This window comes from Patella vulgata, chromosome 7 (assembly GCF_932274485.2).
Source record: "Patella vulgata chromosome 7, xgPatVulg1.2, whole genome shotgun sequence".
NCBI lineage: Eukaryota > Metazoa > Mollusca > Gastropoda > Patellidae > Patella > Patella vulgata.
The window spans coordinates 64,337,869-64,360,233 of NC_065885.2; the positions used below are offsets into that span (position 1 = coordinate 64,337,869).

General features: G+C 36.0%; 1 protein-coding gene across 1 annotated transcript; it reads right to left on the minus strand.

Moving 5' to 3' along the window:
• Positions 1 to 1,170: 1,170 nt before the first annotated feature.
• LOC126827869 (kinesin-like protein KIF20A) lies at positions 1,171 to 22,270 on the minus strand (the record flags this gene model as incomplete). Its single annotated transcript, XM_050557438.2, has 17 exons — positions 22,133 to 22,270; positions 20,350 to 20,589; positions 19,042 to 19,300; positions 17,535 to 17,722; positions 16,862 to 16,976; positions 14,913 to 15,140; positions 14,332 to 14,443; positions 13,763 to 13,834; positions 11,785 to 11,931; positions 10,479 to 10,644; positions 9,348 to 9,441; positions 8,498 to 8,580; positions 7,959 to 8,098; positions 4,790 to 4,964; positions 3,715 to 3,879; positions 3,000 to 3,089; positions 1,171 to 1,278 (listed from the first exon to the last, which is right to left on the minus strand). Coding segments are annotated over exons 2-17 (2,370 nt in total), but the record flags the coding sequence as incomplete, so codon positions are not given.
• Between the last annotated feature and the right edge of the window lie 95 nt (positions 22,271 to 22,365).

Sequence of the window (22,365 nt, forward strand, 5' to 3'; positions counted from 1 at the left end):
GCAGTGGGAGGAAACCGGAGGACCCGGAGAAAACCAACGAAGTTGGACAGGCAACCGGACTCCTTGTCACGTACAGCCAGATAATCGAAACCACGCCAGTTGACCCAATGACAGACCATATGAAACTGCGCGCATGTGCTAACCATTCTGCCATCTAACCTCGCTAAATACTAACCGGTTTAGCGCGTTTAATATTTGAAAGATAGGTTGCCAGGCAAAGAAACATGCGCCCACAGCAGCTAAATCGTCCGAGCGGTCGACAAGGGTTGTCACACATTTATTCCTTTGTAGGTAATTGGGGGCCTTTACAAGACAGTTCCATACAGATCAGATTATAAATTTTGTTGTTTGAGGGTTTACAAGGTTCTACAAACTGAAACAAGGGTCTCAACTCTGGAAGTAATCTACAGAAATTGTTGAAATTTGACAGGCTTTTTCGTTTTACCAATTAAAATAATGCATATAAATTTCATGCAGATCACTTTTGTCATTCAAACGTTCACAATCGCCATAACTCTAGAAATTATTGATAGAAATTGCTGAAATTCAATAGACCTGTTTCACAAATTTAAATGATGCATAAAAATTTCATACATATCGGATGATAACTTTCATCAATCGAGCATTAACAAGGTTTAACAAAGTGAAACAAGGACAATAAGTCTAGAAGTAATTATTGTAAATTGGTGAAATTCAATAGGCTTTTTCGTCTCACTAATTTAAATAATGGTTATAATTTTCAGAAATATCGAATGATAACTTTGGACGTTAGAGTGTTCACAAGGATCAATAGAGTGAAACAAGGGCCATAACCCTAGACGTAATAAATGGAAATTGTTGAAATTCAATAGGCTTCTTCGTTTCACTAACATAAATATTGCATATAAATTTCACAAAGATCATATGTTAACTTTTGGCATTAAAGCGTTCACAAGGTTCAACAAAGTGAAACAGGGGCCATAACTCTAGACGTAATAAACAGAAATTATTGAAATTAAATAGGCTTCTTCATCCCACTAATGTTAACAACATATATCAATTTTAAAACAATTGGATGATAACTTTTGGCGTTCGAGCATTCACAAGAAATTGTGGACGATGGATGGACGGACGGGGGGCGACGGCAATATACGTCCACATTTCAATGTGGGCGTATAATAAAATGAATCTAACCTGTTGTCTTATTTTATCTTTAGATTGTTGTAATTGTTGACTCAATGTTTCCAGTAATACAATATTACCTACATCATCAGATTGACTACCTGTAGCAGCCAGAGCCTGAAATATATACAAATATTACCTACAGATTGATTACCTGTAGCAGCTAGTGCCTGAAATATATACAAATATTACCTACAGATTGATTACCTGTAGCAGCTAGTGCCTGAAATATATACAAATATTACCTACAGATTGATTACCTGTAGCAGCTAGTGCCTGAAATATATACAAATATTACCTACAGATTGATTACCTGTAGCAGCTATTGCCTGAAATATATACAAATATTACCTACAGATTGATTACCTGTAGCAGCTAGTGCCAGAAATATATACAAATATTACCTACAGATCTACCAATCTCATTCAAATACAGGGGCCTGTTTCACGAAATTTTAACTAAGATTAGATTTAAATTTTAGTACTTTGATTGGATAATATTAGACTGATTTTAGCGTTTAGCCAATCAGAATTAGGGTATCTACTAAAATTTGTATTTTATCTTTAGTTAAGATTTCAAGAAACAGGACCATGACCTATATTTCCTTTCATTTTTTTTATACTTTCGATGGCCTCTACTACATGGACATCTGACCAGTTGAAGTGGGAGGTTGCATCAGGTGTCATATGAGTGGCTGTTTCTAGTGAATTATTGACAGTTCCGTTGACCTCACGCCAAAAGCTCCCCATAACAGACCGTTTCATTGGCTATTCCCTCTAATCATCCAGAACACGTCAATGATAACAACTCTTCCAGATCCTAGTGTAGTAAAGTCAAGTAAAACAAAATTTTGAACTATAAAAAACGAAACGAAATAGGATCTGTGTTTTAATCAGATTACAGATCTAGAAAACTTGACCTTATTTTACAGCAATAAGTGTAGCAATGGTAAAAGTAATTAAGAGAAAAGGTATAGTCTATGAGTTAAAGTGTAGCAATGGTAAAAGGGGATTGTCTGAAAGTGTAGCAATGGTAAAGGGATTGTCTATGAGTAAGTGTAGCAATGGTAAAAGGAATTGTCTATGAGTAAGTGTAGCAATGGTTAAAGTAACCATGGTTCAGGATGATGACTTTCATAGTGGGTTGTTTTTTAGTATTGATCTCTTTTCTTCAGTGTGCTTAGCGAGCTAGCATCTTACCCACTGTGGCCCCACTGATTAGCGAGCTAGCATCTTACCCACTGTGGCCCCACTGATTAGCGAGCTAGCATCTTACCCACTGTGGCCCCACTGATTAGCGAGCTAGCATCTTACCCACTGGGGCCCCACTGATTAGTGAGCTAGAACCTTACCCACTGTGGCCCCACTGATTAGTGAGCAAGCATCTTACCCACTGTGGCCCCACTGATTAGTGAGTTAGCACCTTACCCACTGTGGCCCCACTGATTAGTGAGCTAGCACCTTACCCACTGTGGCCCCACTGATTAGTGAGCTAGAACCTTACCCACTGTGGCCCCACTGATTAGTGAGCTAGAACCTTACCCACTGTGGCCCCACTGATTAGTGATCTAGCATCTTACCCACTGTGGCCCCACTGATTAGTGAGCTAGAACCTTACCCACTGTGGCTCCTCTGGTTAATGAGCTAGAACCTATCCACTGTGGTCCCTCTGTTTAATGAGCTAGCATCTTACCCACTGTGGCTCCTCTGGTTAATGAGCTAGCATCTTACCCACGGTGGCCCCTCTGATTAATGAGCTAGCACCTTACCCACTGTGGCCCCTCTGGTTAATGAGCTAGCACTTTATCCACTGTGGCCCCTCTGATGTATATAATTTACCTGTTGTAACTGTTGTTTTAGATCTTCAATAGTTTTACAACCATCTCGATTTTCACGTTCTACTTCCTTCTGGCGACTTTCAAACTGGTCCTACAAATTGTTTTTTGTTTAATTATTCAGCAAAGTAACTTTATAAATGAAATAAAATGGCATTAAACATGCATTATGCAAGAGCTAAGTCTGCCTATTGCAGGTCTTTCTTTAGACCTGAAATGTTATATAAATGTCATCACTAGCCTGCGATATTTACTGGATTAGGATCCGATTTGATGTTCAACTTCCATTCATAATTCAATCATGAAATGGATAATCGAGACTATGTTTTTTTATCGTACTGACTATAGTAATGATGATCGAGGCTAGGCCGAAAATTCAATCGTTAAAATCTTGGTTCAGAGTGGACCAATTTGACTGAAATTTCAGCAAATTTCTTTTACAATATCTAGTTTTTAACTATTATAGTGAGAACTGTCAGCTCTTTATCTAATCTTCCATAATGTATTTTTAATGTTTTCTAACTTCCCTGCCGCCCCCCCCCCCCCACCAAATCTTTTTTGTACAATTCAAACTTGCAATGGTAAATTCTGGGGCCACTTTTTAGTCAAATTTGCAGTAGCAGTATACTGAAGTGGTACATCAAATGTCAGTAAAGTCAAAGAATAAAATGAGCAAACATCTTTCTCAATTTTAAACCTTTTATTTATAATCAACTCACTTTTAATGTGAGAAGTTCTGTTATTGTTGACTTGGAATCAGCCAGTTGAAATTCTAGCGATGTCTGGGTTTTGGTCCTTGTTTCTTGTGATTTATTCAACTTGCTAACTTCTGCTTTCATTTTGACCATTTCTTTCGTCATTGAGTCGACTTTACTTGTTAAATCCTGAAAATTGACACAATAAATATAATACAGTAATTAAGACAAGTGATTGCCATGCAACATACATTCACATTTTGCAAGAGATGGAAAGAAATAGAATGGGGTTTAATGTCCTGCTGTTTTGCTCTGACTGGGCTAATGAAGACAAGCATACGCCATACAGTGTGCTAGCCTATGAGGAAAATTTTGCCCGATCAGCAGCACTACAGCCAACTCTTATATCGAATTCCAACTGCCAAGAGATCTTTTAGGTGCACGCCACTGTATACACAGGACCACAGATTTTCGTACTGTACGGACGACTTGACAGCTGTCCTTTTCAGGCCCTTCGTCCTGCACCACTGACAAGGAGAAAACATGTCGGAAAAAGAGATGGACAGCGAACAAGCTAAATTTTTTTTTAAAAAAAGCGATATTTCGTACAATCTGGGACAATAATCCAGGAAGTTACAGTCCAATACGCACAGGAACTCATATATTTGAGTTATAAACATTAAAATCAGATAAAAATTGTGACCTCTGTCCAAACCTTTGGTATAACATACTTTAATACTATTTGCGTACTATTTTCGACACAATCAGTGGCCATAAGTTACGGCCCGATACATTAATTGAAAGGAATGAGATCTTTGGGATATCAACTTATAGGCTTTATTTCAAGTTTCATAAAAATCGGATAAAAATTGTGACCTGTAGAGTGTCCACAAACAAATGTGAACTAACTTCTGGACGGACAGGGGCGTTGACAATATACTTCCATATTATGATGTAGGCGCATAAAAATTGATTGAAAATGACTACCAGTCCAGAAATTAGATGAAAAATAACAAATATATAAGTACATTAAATTTACGCATGAGAAAATAAGATATTTTCCTAAAAATCCATTGAGTATTTGAGAAATTTGACATACTTTTACTTTGAGTTCCTCAGCGTGCAATCTTATTGAAGGTACCCATTCGTCTGTATTTTCATCACTTTTTTCTCCTCGAGGTCGTTTTCTTGGTCGATGAATGGATTCCATCAACATCTTCACCCTTTCTTCTAATTTTTCTTCTTGTTGTTGTTTGCTCTCTCGTAACATCTCACTACATAAATAAAACAGCACATTAACATCTTTACAAATATAGTATTAATCAGGACTCTAATCTAGAAAACTATAGCATTATTCAGGACCTTAATCTTTACAACGATAGTATTAATCAGGACTAATCTTTACAACTAGATTATAAATCAGGACCTTAATCCATAAAACTATAGCATTATTCACAGAGAGATGTGGTTTAATGTCCACTTGACACAAACTAGGTCATTTTGGAACTAACACATGGTTCAGTTTTATGTCAATTGTTCACTTGAGGTAGAGGTCTTTAGCAGTGTGTGTGAGAGAGAGAGAGAAATGTGGTTTAACATCCACTTGACACAAACTAGGTAATTTCGGGACTAACACATGGTTCAATTATATTTCAATAATTTGCTTGTGCGTAGGGGTCTGTAGCAGTGGGAGGAAACCAGAGGTCCCAGAGAAAACCCACGAGGTTCGACAGGTGACCCTACTCCTTGTCACATACAACCGGGAATCGAGACGACACCAGTTGACTCAATGACAGACCTTATGATACAGCAGGCACATGCTAACCATTCGGCCAACCAACCCCGCTGTCAAGGCAAATTTTCTCTCATTGCCCACCGTTCTATGAACTGAATTAAAAGACACCCGACTTACAATGTGAGACCTTTTATTATCTACAAGAAGAATTAGCAGTAAATTGTGTCAAATATTTCTATGTCTCGAAAAGATCTTGTTGTGTGAACATGACAATATAACAATATAAGTTAATACACTAGAGATATTCCTCAGCTCTTGGCTGTAAATTGTGTCAAATATTTCTATGTCTCGAAAAGATCTTGTTGTGTGAACATGACAATATAATAATATAAGTTAATACACTAGAGATATTCCTCAGATCTTGTTGTGTGAACATGACAATATAATAATATAAGTTAATACACTAGAGATATTCCTCAGCTCTTGTTTATGATCAAATGACCATACAAGAGGGCCAATAAGTTTCTTCATACTGTTAAAGCCCCCGTCACACCAAACTAGTTCTCACTACCTTCTGGAAAAGGCCATGGAAAAGCATAGATTGTGTTTCTTGCTACCTGGAAATCCTATTGTAGGGGATGAATCTCGCGACAGGAGATCCCTAGGCCACCATACAATATGATTTCCTGGTGGCAAGAAACACAATATGCCCTTTTCCAGAACGCAGAGAGAACTAGTTTGATGTAGCGGGGGGGGTTTAGATTAAAAACAGTAATAAGAATGAAAGCAAGAATTGATTCATCATTGGAATATTAATCTATTTACCCCTAACATCAAAATAGTGGCATGTCAAACATCATTTCATTTCTGACACCAAGGTTATGTAATATTGTGGTATATTCTATATCATTGTGGTCTGAAATTTTATGGTTACGTCTACACAAGTTGTCTCCCTTATGGGGTAGTTCTTCTGCCTTTTTGAGTAATAAAGAAAGATTGGAATTCTAACATGGAGAATGATTGTTTTTCCTTTACACTAGTGATAGGCGGTTTTTCGGTTTAACCGAATAACCGTGGTTTTTACATATAAACCGAACCGATAAAACAAAAAATAACCGTGCGTTTCGGTTATTTTTTCCAAATTCCTAAATTTTAATTTACCCGTTTTTCGTTTCGGAAATGTTTGAGAAATTCCAAAATTTTAATGTAGCCATCACTTCCGTTTTTATTTTCGATCAACCAGGCCCCCTATGTAAAGAGTGTTTAATAGTTTAATAAGTCTGGACGGCCTAGACTATTTATTTTCTCAATTCGGTTCGGTTTATAATCCAAAATTTTATGCAAGCCTTAGCCAGTTGTCAATAGTTACGCACGATGACTTCCTCAAGACTTAAAATGTCTTCGACTTCGAGTCCATGGCTCTCTCACTACGAAAGATTGGATGACAGTACAAAATGTTAAGTGACAGACGATGCCGACTGAAACCAAACCATGCAGAAATGCTTGTTTTTCTGAACCATAATTTAAGACACTGAGTCGCTGACTGTTTCGATTTGTTGGATTAAGTTCTTCTGATCTTTTATAAGATTCATAATACAGTGTTTAAATGAATAAAAAAAACGAAAACCGAAACCGAGGTTTTTTGCCCCAGAAAAACCAAAAACAGAAACCGAAAGAAAATTTAAAAACCTCACAACACTACTTTACACCCACATGTAACTGCGTAACACCCCAGGATTCAACAATCTGAATATAACAGTTAATATATTACAGATATTCCTCAGTTCTTGTGTTCACCAGCCCGGTCGATGCAGAACAGTAGAATGTCAAACCCCAATTCATTTCTGACACTAATTTATAAGTTAATATTAGAGATATTCCTCAGCTCTTGTAGGATGTCCACATGACAATACAAGAGGGCCACCATGTTTCTTCATACTGTTTAAATTAACAAACAGTGATATGAGAGCAAGGATTCATTCATCATTGGAATATTTTTATCTAACAAACAACAAATATTATAGAGTACATTTATTTTATATCTAACGTTTTTATCAAATATTTTTCTCCAGGGCAATAAGTGATATCGGGTGATTCAGACAAGAGTACACATACCCTGCTTTGTGTACTATCCTCGTTGGTTTTATTTTCTTCCTACCAAATACATCACGGGCGTAGCAAAAGAGTTATTGTATGTTCGTGTTCTCATATTAACAGTCAGATTGATGCTACAGGTTAGATATCTCCACAATTAGGGGTCTTTAGCATTGGGAGGGAACTGGAGGACCCAGAGAAAACCCATGAGGTTGGACAGGCGACCCTATTCCTTGTCACATACACCCGGAGAATCGAAACCAGGCCAGCTGACTCAATGACAGACTTTATGATACAGCATGCACATGCTAACCATTCGGTCATCCAACCACCCCTGTAGTGAAAAATCAAACACAAATCTTGTAGTATGATGTATCATGCTATACCAAGGCTTTTATTAATACAAGCAGAACTCTTATAAAATGAAAGTAGAACTAACTTGTAATTTTCTTCAATGGAGACAATTTGTTGCATCATTTCTTTACAGACTTCTTCTCTGATCTGTGCTTCCATTAATACTCGAGATCTACGTTCTTCTGTTAACTGATTCTGCAGAAGTTCTACTAAATTTAGAGCTTCCTGAAATGACGATCACGTCCAATTTATTTAACAATGAAATGAGAGAGAGAGATAGAGGGAGGGTTTAATGTCCATTTGACACAAACTAGGTCATTTCTGGACTAACATATGGTTCAATTTTATTTCAATAATTCACTTCCTCGTAGGGGTCTTTAGTAGTGGGAGGAAACCGGAGGACCCATAGAAAACCCACGAGATTGGACCCTACTACTTGTCATGTACAACCCGGGAATCGAAACCACGCCAGTTGTCTCAGATCGTATGATACAGTCCACATGTGCTAACCAATCGATAGCCATGCTAGAAAATTCTGATGAACATTCTCAGCCAGCAAGGTTAGCATATCACCATGGCTACCTGTTAGGATCAGGTAATAAATATAAATATCACATGTTCTACCTGTAATTCCGATATACTGACATCCAAATCTTCATCTTCCTCATCATCATCTACAAACTGACTATTATACTTCATCATAGCACCTATAAATATATACAGAGAGAGGGGGGTTCATCATAGCACCTATAAATATATACAGAGATAGGGGGCTTCAGCATAGCACCTATAAATACACTAGGTCTCCTAAATTGATATTCCAACACGATAAGACTCACCATGACGATACGATGGACAAAATACGATAAGATGATCAAGACTTAACACAATAACATGGACACAACTGAACACAATAAGATGGACAAGACTGAATACAATAAGATGGACAAGACTGAATACAATAAGATGGACAAGACTGAATACAATAAGATGGACAAGACTGAACACGATAAGATGGACAAGACTGAACACGATAAGATGGACAAGACTGAACACAACGATAAGATGGACAAGACTGAACACAATAAGATGGACAAGACTGAATACAATAAGATGGACAAGACTGAATACAATAAGATGGACAAGGCTGAACACGATAAGATGGAAAAGACTGAACACAACGATAAGATGGACAAAACTGAACACGATAAAAGGATCAGACTGACCACGATAAGATGGATCAAGTTGAACACGATAAACTTATGATGGCCATGCATAGTGATTTTGAATAGCCGACCCATTAAAACAGTCCACCATAATTTCTATCTGGTTAATGAGCTAGTGCCTATATCCATTGCTTGAGGAGTGTATTGATGGTGATAATGTTGAACTAGTTGAAGTAAGAGATAAAGAGCTAGTGCCTGTAACCATTGCTTGATGATAATGTTGAACCAGTTGAATCAAAAGATATTACCTGGTGTATCCCACATTATAGACGGATCTCGTGATCCATGTTTCACAGACAGAGATTTCAGTTTCTTCATCTCGGGTTTCTGATGAACAACCAACTAAAATAAAATAGTTTAAAGATATATTATGTAAGATTTAGATAAAGAGCTGACCATTCTTGCTGTAATAGTTTAAAGATACATTATGGAAGATTCGGATAATGTGTGCTATAATATAATAGTTTAAAAATACATTCTGTAATGATTTCGATAAAGAGCTGACCATTCTTGCTGTAATAGTTTTAAGATACATTATGTAAGATTTAGATATAGAGCTGGCCTTTTGTTCTGTAATATTTCAAAAATGAATATATTGAAAATTTCAAATTACTTTATTCTGAGCGAAGTTATGACAGTTGGAAGAAGTAGTGTAGAATGTTTATTGTCATAGCAATCGTACTTGATTATCCATTTTATCGTTAAATTTTGAAATCTCACAGTAGTGTTCAAATCCATTTAAATCTAAGCCATCCTATGGTATAGGGTTTATTTTTGGCTTATGTTAATAAATATAATGAACAATTGTTTCATTTCTCATAAAATATTTTGAAAGGACACAACAATATTATCGAAACAAACTGAACTATTTTAAAGCGGAAATTGCAAATTTTCTAAGAAAGTCAAAACGTAATTATTTCTATGTCTTTTGCTCAATAGGTTGTCAACTCACAATTATACGATCATAGTTGTCATTCTCACACTCATTTACACAGGAAAAAATAACACAATTACCTCCCTTGTTTTCTATTCTCCACCATGGAGAAGCTTTTCAAACATTTGAAAATGAAGAGGAAAATGATATTTTTGCCAATCTCTTAGCTGGCAATAGTGAATTATAGGATTAATAGGATTAGTCTTTAACAAGATAGGACTGTTTATGTATACCATCTATTTTCAGGCTTTATTTTAATAAATTTTAAAAATATAACTTAAAAATTTTCAATTTCCGCTTTAAAGACATGCTGGCATGCAAGTTACAAATGATTTCTGACTGGACCTCATCATTAGTCAATTTCACTGCTTAATGCAAAACAATGAAGTTAATAATCTGCTGGACACACCTGTTTAGCAATGGACTCGGTAATATCTGAACTCACCTGTTTAGCGATAGCGGAGAATTTAAACACATGGAGCGTTTCATCAAACATACTAGCACACTGGTTAACATTGACTATCATGGCTGCTTTACCTCGACCACTGAAAAAATTCTGGAATAATCTGGTCAACTTGCTGTCCCGGAACGGAATTATTCGTCCATTTTCTCTGAAACCAATAGAGGACAAAACAACTTATCAGTGCCTTGAAGAAGACAGCCCTTTATTAATGAACGTTACATACATTTATTAATGAATGTTACATACAAGCCTCAAAGGAAGGAACAGCCCTTTATTAATGAATGTTATATTCGACCCTCAAAGGAAGGGACAGCTCTTTATTAACTAATTTTCCATACAAACCTCAAAGGAGGGAACAAACCTTCATTAACTAATGTTACGACACTCAAAGGAAGGGACAGCCCTTTATTAATGAATGTTATATTCGACACTCAAAGGAAGGGACAGCTGTTTATTAACTAATTTTACATACAAACCTCAAAGGAGCGAACAAACCTTCATTAACTAATGTTACGACACTCAAAGGAAGGGACAGCCCTTTATTAATGAATGTTACATTCGACCCTCAAACGAAGGGACAGCCCTTTATTAACTAATTTTACATACAAACCTCAAAGGAGGGAACAACCCTTTAATCTAATGTTATATACGACCCTCAAAGGAAGGGACAGCCCTTTAATAACTAATGTTACATACGAACCTCAAAGAAAGGGACAGCCCTTTATTAACTAATGTTACATTCGATCCTCAAAGGAAGGGACAGCCCTTTAATAACTAATGTTACATATGAACCTCAAAGGAAGGGACAGCCCTTTATTAATGAATTCAAACCTCAAAGGAAGGAACAACCCTTTATAAGTTACACATGTCCCTGGGTATCTGATAATAGTGATCCCACTACAATTTAAAATATTTGAATATTTGTTCCAATACAGTCTTGGTGGATCTGGTGAAATTGTGAATCCTTCAAATTAACATATTTCTACTTTATCTGTTTATCACATCATTAAACCATTGAATGGCCGAATTGCTAGCACGTCATTGAGACAAATGGCGTAGATTCGATTCCCCGGTTGAATGTAACAAGGAGTAGGGTCTCCAGTCCAACCTCATGGATTTTCTCTGGGTCCTCCGGTTTCCTCCGACTGCTAAAGAACGATACGCATAAGCGAATTATTGAAACAAAATTGAACCATGTGTTAGTCCCGAAAAAAACCTAGTTTGTGTCAAGCGGACATTAAACCCCATCTCTCTCCATATAGATAGATTATTGATGATTTTAACTTACTTGTGATTTTGGTTATATCTCAACATCTCGATACATCGTCCAAGGGTCATGAGAGACGTATTAATATTACCTGCCTCTTTCAATCTTTCTCCCTGACTTAATGTCTTCGACGATCGTTCAGATCCAGCTAAATCACAAAGGGATAACCTAAATAAAAATAAATATATTAATTCACAAAGGGATAACCTAAATAAAAATAAATATATTAATTCACAAAGGGATAATTACTATAATTTGCTCATCTATAAACCTCTACATTTTCTAAATACAACATTTGAAAACTCAAATTCATAAATGAGTTGACATTCAAAATATCTCATTTATTTTTTTCTTTCACTGGTATATGATTGTCCTCATTGTTTTGTAAAGTGCTTCTGAACACCGTTGGTGAAACTAGTGCCATATAAATGTTTAATAATAATATAACCAGAGCTTTATGTCTTCGTGAATCTCTAATCACGTACAACCAGGAATCGAAACCACAGACCTTATGATAGTTGACTCATGGACAGACCTTATGATATAGCGTGTACATGCTAACCATTCTGCCATCCAACCCCCCTGTTTGCTATGTAATAAGCCTACTGCCATTTTCTGTCTAGGATTACCATTATCAATACATTACTTACAAGTTAACTCTAGCCATTCTTGGATTACCGTCAATACATTACTTACATGCTGACTCTAGCCATTCAATACATTACTTACATGCTGACTCTAGCCATTCTAGGATTACCGTCAATACATTATTTACATGCTGACTCTAGCCATTCAATACATTACTTACATGCTAACTCTAGCCATTCTAGGATTACCATTATCAATACATTACAGTAGAATCTGTATGAGCAGCCACTCCTATTCAGCGACATCTCCTTGTAAGCGGTCACGATAAATTCCCCCCGTAGAAATTCTATTGTTTCATCTCTTTATTCAACGGTCACTCCTCTAACGCGGCCAGCGGTCACTATTTTACTAATAAATTCAACAAAACATCGCCCATTCAACGGCCATTGTTGAATGATACCATCTTGTCGTTCTTTGTAACACCCCCGCTAATCCCGTGAGTAGTAGTTAATTAACTGGACCCCCACTGATCAGGTAAAAAGAAATGTAAACATAACAATCAACCCGGGATTATCTGTTAATTAATCTTTTGTTTTATTAAACGACTAACCTGATCATTGTTTTCACGCGTAACGACACATTATTTGATACTGATTGAATAAAATAAAAGTACTGAGTTTTGTCACGATCATCTAGTATCTCTCTTAGCGCCTCCTATAATATTACATACAGAGTTACACCCCCTGTAAATAGGTGATAAAATTAGCGATGTTTTTTGTTCATGTGTTTTTTCGATAAAATAAAATTAATTCATCGATTTTCTTCACAAAAATGGATAAATATTATCGAATGCATCACAATGGTAGACAGTAGTATCGAAGGTTGGTACAAAATGACAAGTTTACAGAAGTTATGTCCGAGATTTGAGTAAAGAATTTTCGTCCGGCGCAAGATTCAGCGACGGCCAAATTTACCGTTTCCAATGCATCCAAGCGTAATATTTAATTTATGTCGGCACAAAAGGCAACGAGATTTTATTAAGAGGCCACTCCCGTTAAGTTATGTCCGAGATTTGAGTAAAGAATTTTCGTTCGGCGCAAGATTCAGCGACGGCCAAATTTACCGCTTCCAATGCATCCAAGCGTAATATTTAATTTATGTCGGCACAAAAAGCAACGAGATTTTATTAAGAGGCCACTCCCGTTAAGCGGTCAGTTGTGAAAATTCCCTTGGGTGGCTGCTTAATGCAGATTCTACTGTACTTACATACTGACTCTAGCCATTCAATACATTACTTACATGCTGACTCTAGCCATTCAATACATTACTTACATGCTGACTCTAGCCATTCAATACATTACTTACATGCTGACTCTAGCCATTCTAGGATTACCGTCAATACATTACTTACATGCTAACTCTAGCCATTCTAGGATTACCATTATCAATAACTCGTATTATCTTGATATTGAAGATACAATGACTGAAATAAAACAAAATATAGCCACTACCATTATTTACAGATATCCATAATTTTTTTAAAATAGAAACTGTGTTTCAATCAGATTGATTGAAATCTATTGGTCAAGAAATGAAATATACCTTGAAATGAAACACAAAACAAATTTCAAATTCTATGGTTATCAGTGTAATGCAGCAATTCCAGATTGAAGAATTTTATACAAAGCAGTAACATTTCTATTTTTTACTTCTATGACTTAACAATCTAGGTTTCTTGTGAATGGGTGGAGCTCTGTATTTCATCACAGTGAAAGACTAGGCTTACTTTCCTTCTTCTTTGTCTGCACAGCAGACATCATCTAATGCCCTGCTTGGTCCATGCCCAGATTCAAGACCAAGAGAGTCCAGTGCTAACTTGACTAGTACAACCCCAACATTACTGTATTGGACTGAAGGCCTACATTTTCTGACTTGACTAGCACAACCCCATTAATTAGTGTATTGGACTAGGAAGCTTACCTTCTAGATGAATTATGATTTAATTTAGTACAAGCTGTGCGAAGATTTCTTTGGCCAATATTTAATAATTTATAAGCCTCATCAGCATTCAAAACATTCACTTCTTTTAAACCTGAAATATATTAATAGAAATTAAAAAAGCTGTTTGTGTTGTAATCGAATGGAAATGACTCCTAACTTCCTTGATAGGCTGATACGGCAGTAGGCTAATATACATTTTATATATTAAATATACATTATGCAAGAGCTAAATCTGCCTATTGCACGTCTTTCTTTACGTCTGAAATGTTATACAAACTACTAATTAGACTTTTATTAACATGACAAGACCATAATCAACTCTTCATGCCATTGGATATCTCCGATATTAAGTAGATTAGAACGGCTCAACCATATTAGTGAAGCGAGGATAAGCTTCAATAACCAGTGCGGTGGATGCAATTCTATTTCAATGATGTGTTTATATATAGGGGTCTTTATTATCAGTTGGAGGGGAAAATCTCCAAAGGTTAAATACCATCTTGGCCTTGATGTTCATTGATAGAAATTAGTTATTTCATCATCTTGCAATATGTTCATACCTTTAATATATGGACTACCGTTTTTATCATCACTAAGTCTTAATACCGGCCGCTTCGCATTCTTCTTTTTAGGTAGAGCTTCCAGTAAATCAAAAATCTGTTCATTATAAATCTCCGCAAAACTACACCAGATGGAAAACCGTATTTGACCCTGGTCCTCAACACTTATTTTAGTTTCTTCCCGGATTCTATTCTCAATATCTGCGAACATGTCGCCCTCCAGTGATTCTGTGGTGAAGGAATATAAAATATCCAATGATCATCAAAACATGTAAAGTAACAGTTGTTTTTTCAGTTTTTTTTTTTGTGGAAATGAAAGAGGGAGAACTCGACACAAACTAGGTCATTTCCTAACACATTTTATTTCAATAATTCGCTTGCGTGTAGGGGTATTTAACAGCAGGAGGAAACAGGAAAACCCACGAGGTTGGACAGACGATCCTACTCCTTGTCTTGTACAACCAGGGAATTGAAACCATGCCGGTTGACTCAATGAGAGACATTATGATACAGCACGCAATTGCTAACCATTCGATCATCCAACCCCCTCAAATTCATTTAAGGCCACACAAAATAAATGTCTTGTTTCTCGGGCAACTGACAGCTTTAACTGCAGGGAGGGAGGGCGGTTTCTTTTTTTTTTTTACTCATTGATGGTGCAAAATAAAATTTGGCTATTGCTGAAAATTGTTGGGGCGGGAGGGCGGTCTTTTTTTTTTTTTTTTTTAAATGAGAAAGTCATTACTTGTTTACGTTTTTGCTTTCCGTTATATTCAACTTTATTGTACATACTTAAAACATAAACCCAAAATCAAGTCTACTAAAACACTGAGACTGAACACTGACTGAAAGGAAAATAATTTTCCATATTTAATTCACATAATTGAAATTGGTTTAAAATAAAATTCCATACGACTATGTAATAGCCCTCCATAAAGACAACAATATTTTTAAAAACTAAGCCTCTTTCACCAGGTGTATCAAAAATAATAATCATGGTAAACAGTATTTAAAACTAAATCTAGTATCGCCGGTTTATTTATAATTATTTACCGAATTCCAACCAATGCATGTCACACCGTGTCATCGGTATTGGAGATTGCCGGAAATACTGTTTCTTGGGATATTCGGTGTGTTTCTCAGGATATTCGGGGTTCTATCCGGTGTTTATATTGAATGACTATTTAAATCTAACTAACAACTGGTCAGTAAAACCATCAAATCGGTAATCCAATTATTATTTTCTGGATTATCGAAACTACCGTAAATGTGCTAATAATGACCCAGATTCTAAGGTATGCATTATGACGACTATCGTCATCGTATTCTTAGCTATAATTAATTAACCTGTTCTACGGTTCATTATTTTATCAATAGGATTTTCCAAACAAGGACCGACTGAAGCCGGCAATAATGAGCCGATTACGATCGAATGATTGAAATATTGTCGCCAATGACTTTTAACACGAATCAAATTCTAGTTTATCAGGGGAGGTAATTAATATCACGTGATACAAAATGGAGGTTCTTTCGATATCAATAAAAAAGGCAAATCTGCCAAACTTCGCCATTGTTCGGATAAAAAAGACAGCATGTTCATCTGAATCAGTTTTAATACATTTGAATAGATATACATGTATGGCGGATGTAGGTACATGCGGGATATTTTTTTTACGACTTGCTTGTCGATGTGCGGGCGGGCGTTACATATTTATTTTTTTTCATCAAGACTAATAAATAGACTGCACGCGCAACCAATTTTGCGTGCAGGCGGTGCCCGAGAAACAAGTTATTTTATTTGTGTTGCCTAACATTCATTCAATATCAAATCTTTGTTCGAGAATTTGTAAAAATCATCAAAATTCACCCTAAATCATCTAATTTAATTGACAAATGTTTAATTGACAAGTGTTTTATTTCCTGGCAATGAAGAAGATTAGAAGACTCACCTTTTGATTCCCGTTCTCCAACTGTTGATATATTAGAACCTTCCGAACAAGTTGTTGTGTTACCTTGAGACATATCAGATGCATCACCTCCCAGTAACATCATCACCTTATCATCCTAAAACATATTTCACTCAATTTAACATGTATTCATTCATACTTAACTCAATTTAAACATTGAACAGATTTCATTCAATTTCATTCATATTTCACATAAAGATACATTATGGGAGATTCGATAACGAGTTGGCAGTTCTCACTATAATAGTTAAAAACTAGATAATATAAAGACAATTTGCTGAAAATTTCAGTCAAATTGATCCACTCTGAACCAATATTTTAGCGATTGAATTTTCAGCCGTGCCTCGATCATCATTACTGACGTCAGTACGATAAATCATAGTCTCGATTATCCATAAATCAAGAATGGAAGTCGAACAGCAAATCGGAACCTAATCCAATAAACATTGCAGGTTAGCCAGGACATTGAGAGTCAATTATGGTCCGGATACGGCCTACTCTTATATTAAATTCCATGTGTGCACGGGACCTCGTTTTTTTTCATACCATCCAAAGACTAGACAGCTTTCCTTGTCAGGCCCTCCCCGTCTTGCATCGAAACAACACCATTTGACTATATGACAATCTCTCTATCCAGTAAATCAAGTCTACATACATCTTCTGTGCTCATTTGCATAATTCTGTCTTTTATTTTCCTCTCGGCTTCTTCTTGTTCCGCTGTCAGTTTAGCGACGTCCATAAACATTTTAGGTTTTAGATTCATTCCACTCAACTGTTTATTGTTGATACTGTTGAATAAAACGTCAAGAGCTCTTGGTAAAATTCCGGCATCTGACTGCTTACCTGTAACAAACGGAGAAATTATAAAACATTGAGAGATAATCTGATTAAAATACAGATCTATATTTCTTTTTGTTTTTTATACTTTCGATGGCCTACACTACATGAACATCTGACCGGTTGTGGTGGAAGGTTTCGTCACAGGTCATACAAAAGGCTTTTGACCCTATGACGTACATGTACGACATTTGTTGAACCAATCAGCGTTGATGTTTCTAGTGGGTTACCCAGTTCCCTGCAGATTACCGTAACATACCATTTCATTGGCTAATCCCTCACATCAACCTGAATGCCAGTTATATAACAACTCTTTCAGATCCTAGTGTAGTAAAAACAAGTAAAACGAAACGAAATAGGATCTGTGTTTTAATCAGATTGTATTAAGATGAACTTTTATAGTGCATCTTTCTCCTCAAACAATATAACAACGGTACGGTATATCCCTCAGTAACTGATTCTTGACACTGACAATGATTATTATGTAAAAACTCAACAGACTGAACCGGAGTTCGTTACATTATCATTATCTTAAAATTTGCGCAGTGTTTGTCATCACTGGGATATTAACAAGGGTCTCAATCTTATCATATTTACAGGACATACAATTATGGTGGTATATATTAGACTCAAAATTCTAACATGCAATCGTCCAATTTCATGTATTCTCTAACTTCTATTCATGTAATTTCTAAATTAAGACAATGTCTAATCCAACTTCTTTTTTTTTCAGTGTAAATTTTAATTCTGTTTCATCTTATTTCTATTATTAAGACGAAAAATGTTGTCGCTTTACATGTTAAGCATGAAAGTAAAACAAATTAATTTTGATACTTCTACTTAGCAACCATCATTATGACCTTGTTTGGGGTCGCCACCGTGTGATCGGGACCATTATGTTGGTACCAACGACTCTCTCTTCTTCGGGTTGAATGGTTTGGCGGAGTGTTGAAATTGAAAACAACATCGAGCGTGACATGGTTTGCAAATTGAATTACTATTTCAAATATAAGCTAAACCGCAAATGTTGTTTAGCTTGTATTTGAAATAGTATTTGCCAACCATATCACGTTCGATGTTGTTTTCAATTTCAGCATCGATTCCCCGGTTCCGCGGTTGTACATGATAAGGAATAGTGTAGACTTGGCTGGGGCAGGGCAGATCATCTGAGTGACAGTATAGACTTGGGGTGGGGCAGATGATGACAGTGACGGTGTAGACTTGGCGCGGGACAGATACATGTAGTGAGAGTGACGGTCTAGACTTGGGGTGAGGCAGATAATGAGACCGTCTAGACGAGGGCCGAGAAACAGAATGATACTTACCCTGTATCGTGTAAGTTTTACCCGAACTTGTAACACCATACGTAAAAACCAAACAATTCTGTCCGTCAATAAAATCTCGAACAAGATTCAACATTGTGTCATCAAAAAACTCTTTTTGTGTCGTATCTTCATCGAATATTCGTGAAAATGTGAATTTATGGGATGTTTTGCCCAAACCATGAGAATGATTTTTATAGATGTGTGAATCCTTTGGAGCTTTTGTCATGATGGTGTTATCATCCAGAATCTCTAAACATCCCTAAAAATAAAAAAAAAAACGCAACTTACTACGGGAAATAATCATTTTAAAGGGACAATAACACTCTTGCTGGCTTGACAGCTCCAGAAAATAAATAATAGCCTTATTCTAAGTACTAGATGTGTTAGTGTCCTACCTTTTGTGTAAATTATCCATTAAATCCTATTTTACTTGTCCAAAGGGTTCAAAAATATTTTTAAATCCAAGTCACATTTGAAAAGCTTTACGTCAGGCTTTTTAAATCATTTAGTTGAATTTTTCCAATTTTTAAAATTACATGTAGGTGTGTTAAGATGAAATTTGTATCATCAATTAATTGGAATATTGTAAAATAGTACAATTTGTTGACCAGAATAAATATTGGGACATATTATTCAGTTAAAACAAGAGTGGTATTGAGCCTTTAACTATACATGTATCACTAGTACAACTTGGGTATTGTGTAGTTGCTGTTTTAGCAGAGGAGTTTCTGTATTCAAAGATACATTTTGTAAGATTTAGATAAAGAGTTAGCTATAATGGTTCGAAAACAGATCATGGAAAATGAATGATTTGAAAATTTCATTCAAATTACTCTATTGCGAGCGAAGATATTATCCTTTGAAGGTTTGACAAGAAGTGTGCAATAATTGCAACCACCGTACTGGTTGTTCGAAGCTAAGTCTCGCTCCTCCATTTTTAGATTAAATATGGCTCAACTGTTGTAATCTATTTAATGTCGGAAAAATCTGATGCCATCGAGAGTTGATTATGGTCTAGATAAGTTAATTAATGTCTAATTAATAATTTATAAAACATTTCAGACTGAAAGAAAGACCTGCAATAGGCAGATTTAGCTCTTGCATAATGTATGTTTAATGTTTAGTTTCAACCATCCTTGGTAAATTGCTAAAATTCTTGGAGAATCATGAAAATAGGAACCAAACAGCCTTTGATGATTCCCAACGAATTCAGCAATTTTAATTTTCCCGAAATTGCATTGAATTGCAAATCATTCAAATTGTAAAATTAGCAGTGAGTTGATCTATAGATAGATAGGCCTACCGTACCTGATTTTCACCACGATCAGATTCCGAATCAGAAAATGGTCTGACACGTAAATAACATTTCATATGTTCTTCTCCGGGATCAACATTACTGGCTACAGCTTTCTTAAAAACTGCCGACAAATTTTTACGTGAATCCGAGAAGATGTCTGATTCAGTTTCATCCATTGTTTTCTCCATGCCAGTCGCCATTATCTCCGAAAACATCCGTGTTTTCGAGTGTTCAGCCATTTTTACAGATTTCTGGAAGAAACAATTCATAAGTTTTTATATATTTATATATATGTACTGGTGATAGATTGTTTTCAACTATTGCGGCATTTTATTTACCACTCATCATATATGACAAGATAAGATTACGGAATCATGTCAAGCAGCATGTATGGCGGCCGACAGCGTGTAACAACATTTATCACAAGCAGTTGCAAAACACCTTGCTGACTTAGTGAGCCGTTTAGCCTAGCTCAGTTTTTATTATAAATAGTTTATCTAGTAACTTAGTAGGCCTAAAACCTCACTTGATGCAGTCATGATTTCACACATTCTGCCTTGCTCACATATCTAAACAATTCAGTTCAAATTAAATATGTTCAGGAACCACCTTATTGAATCCTTTTTGAAAAAGTATTGGCCCCCAGTCAATTTTACTGGGCAAATCTTTACTGCTAAGCGTATTTTTACTTCTGCAAAACAGCTTGGCAGAAGCCATTGAAATCTAAATATAGGGTAACGTAAAAAAATTATGTAACTCAGCAATATAAGTCATAAGACAAAGCGAAATTTTTAACAGCATGTTGTAGACTCTAGATAGCTAGGTAAGTGAGGTCACTAAAATGTAGTTCAGCTCTGAACGTAGGACTCATTACACTCGCCCTGTACGTTCAGGAACCATCCTATTGAATCCTTGGCGAAAAAATTTCACTTAATAGTTCATTTTACTGGGCAACTTTTTACTGCTGAACGGTCGCGTGCCAGTAACTGTGAACGTCTGAACAATATAAATGAACATCTAAGTGAGAAAATAAGACCTTGCTTACCTCGCTAGAACCAGAACGAGGTAGCTAAGAGAACGTAACTAAAAATACGCCAGAAGTCTTGAGCAAATGGCAATTCCATTCTACACCGATAGTATTTATTGTGCATGCTCTCCAGGTAAGAATATGACGTAACCATTTCACATGACTTGTGGAATATACCTAGCCTCGTTTTTCAAGTCCCTTGTTACAAATGACGCTGAAAATATTATGGTATGGTACACGATTCGTGTACCAAAAGGGCAATGGTAACATGTTTATTTTGTCTTGAATATTGGTTATCAGAAGCCCATATTTTCCCGGTAAGATAACAACATCAATGTTGATTTTTAAATTGACAAATAATTCGTGTTTTCAATGTTGAAGAATTTGGATGATATTGGTTTAGAGACTTAGCCTTAGTACTTTAAATTCGTTTGATCAAGATCGAAGATGGGGAAAATTTCTGTTGTTATTATTTAGGGCCTACGGCAATATTTAACTGTGACTGTCGGACCAAATCTAATTTAGGCATCAAACGCTAACGACAAGTTTCGTGTTATTATTTTAAAAACTATTTAATCAAACAATTCATTGACCTTGCTCAGTTTTCGAAGTATTTTCAGTTCTTCGATTCAAGGCTGCAAGCCATGCAAATCAAACATGTGACGAGGAAAGTAGCCTAGTATTAATAATCTAGTTTCATTTCTTCAAAACTTTTAGCCACAATATCTACTTATAACAAGATGTTCAATTATTGGTGACATACATACCTGTTTTGGTAAAAATTACATCGTTTATTGAACAATTAACCTACTGCTATTTTCATGTGGACATATTTTCCTCCTTGGCGCTAAGATTTTAAAATTCGACCAATCGAGAGAGATAATACAAAATTCAAGGGACGCAACTCACTGTTTCCGGTTTACTTAAAAATGAAAGTAGACGAATACTAAGGAATCAGACCAATGAGAGAGTACCCACTCCGTGAATACAGTTTAAACAT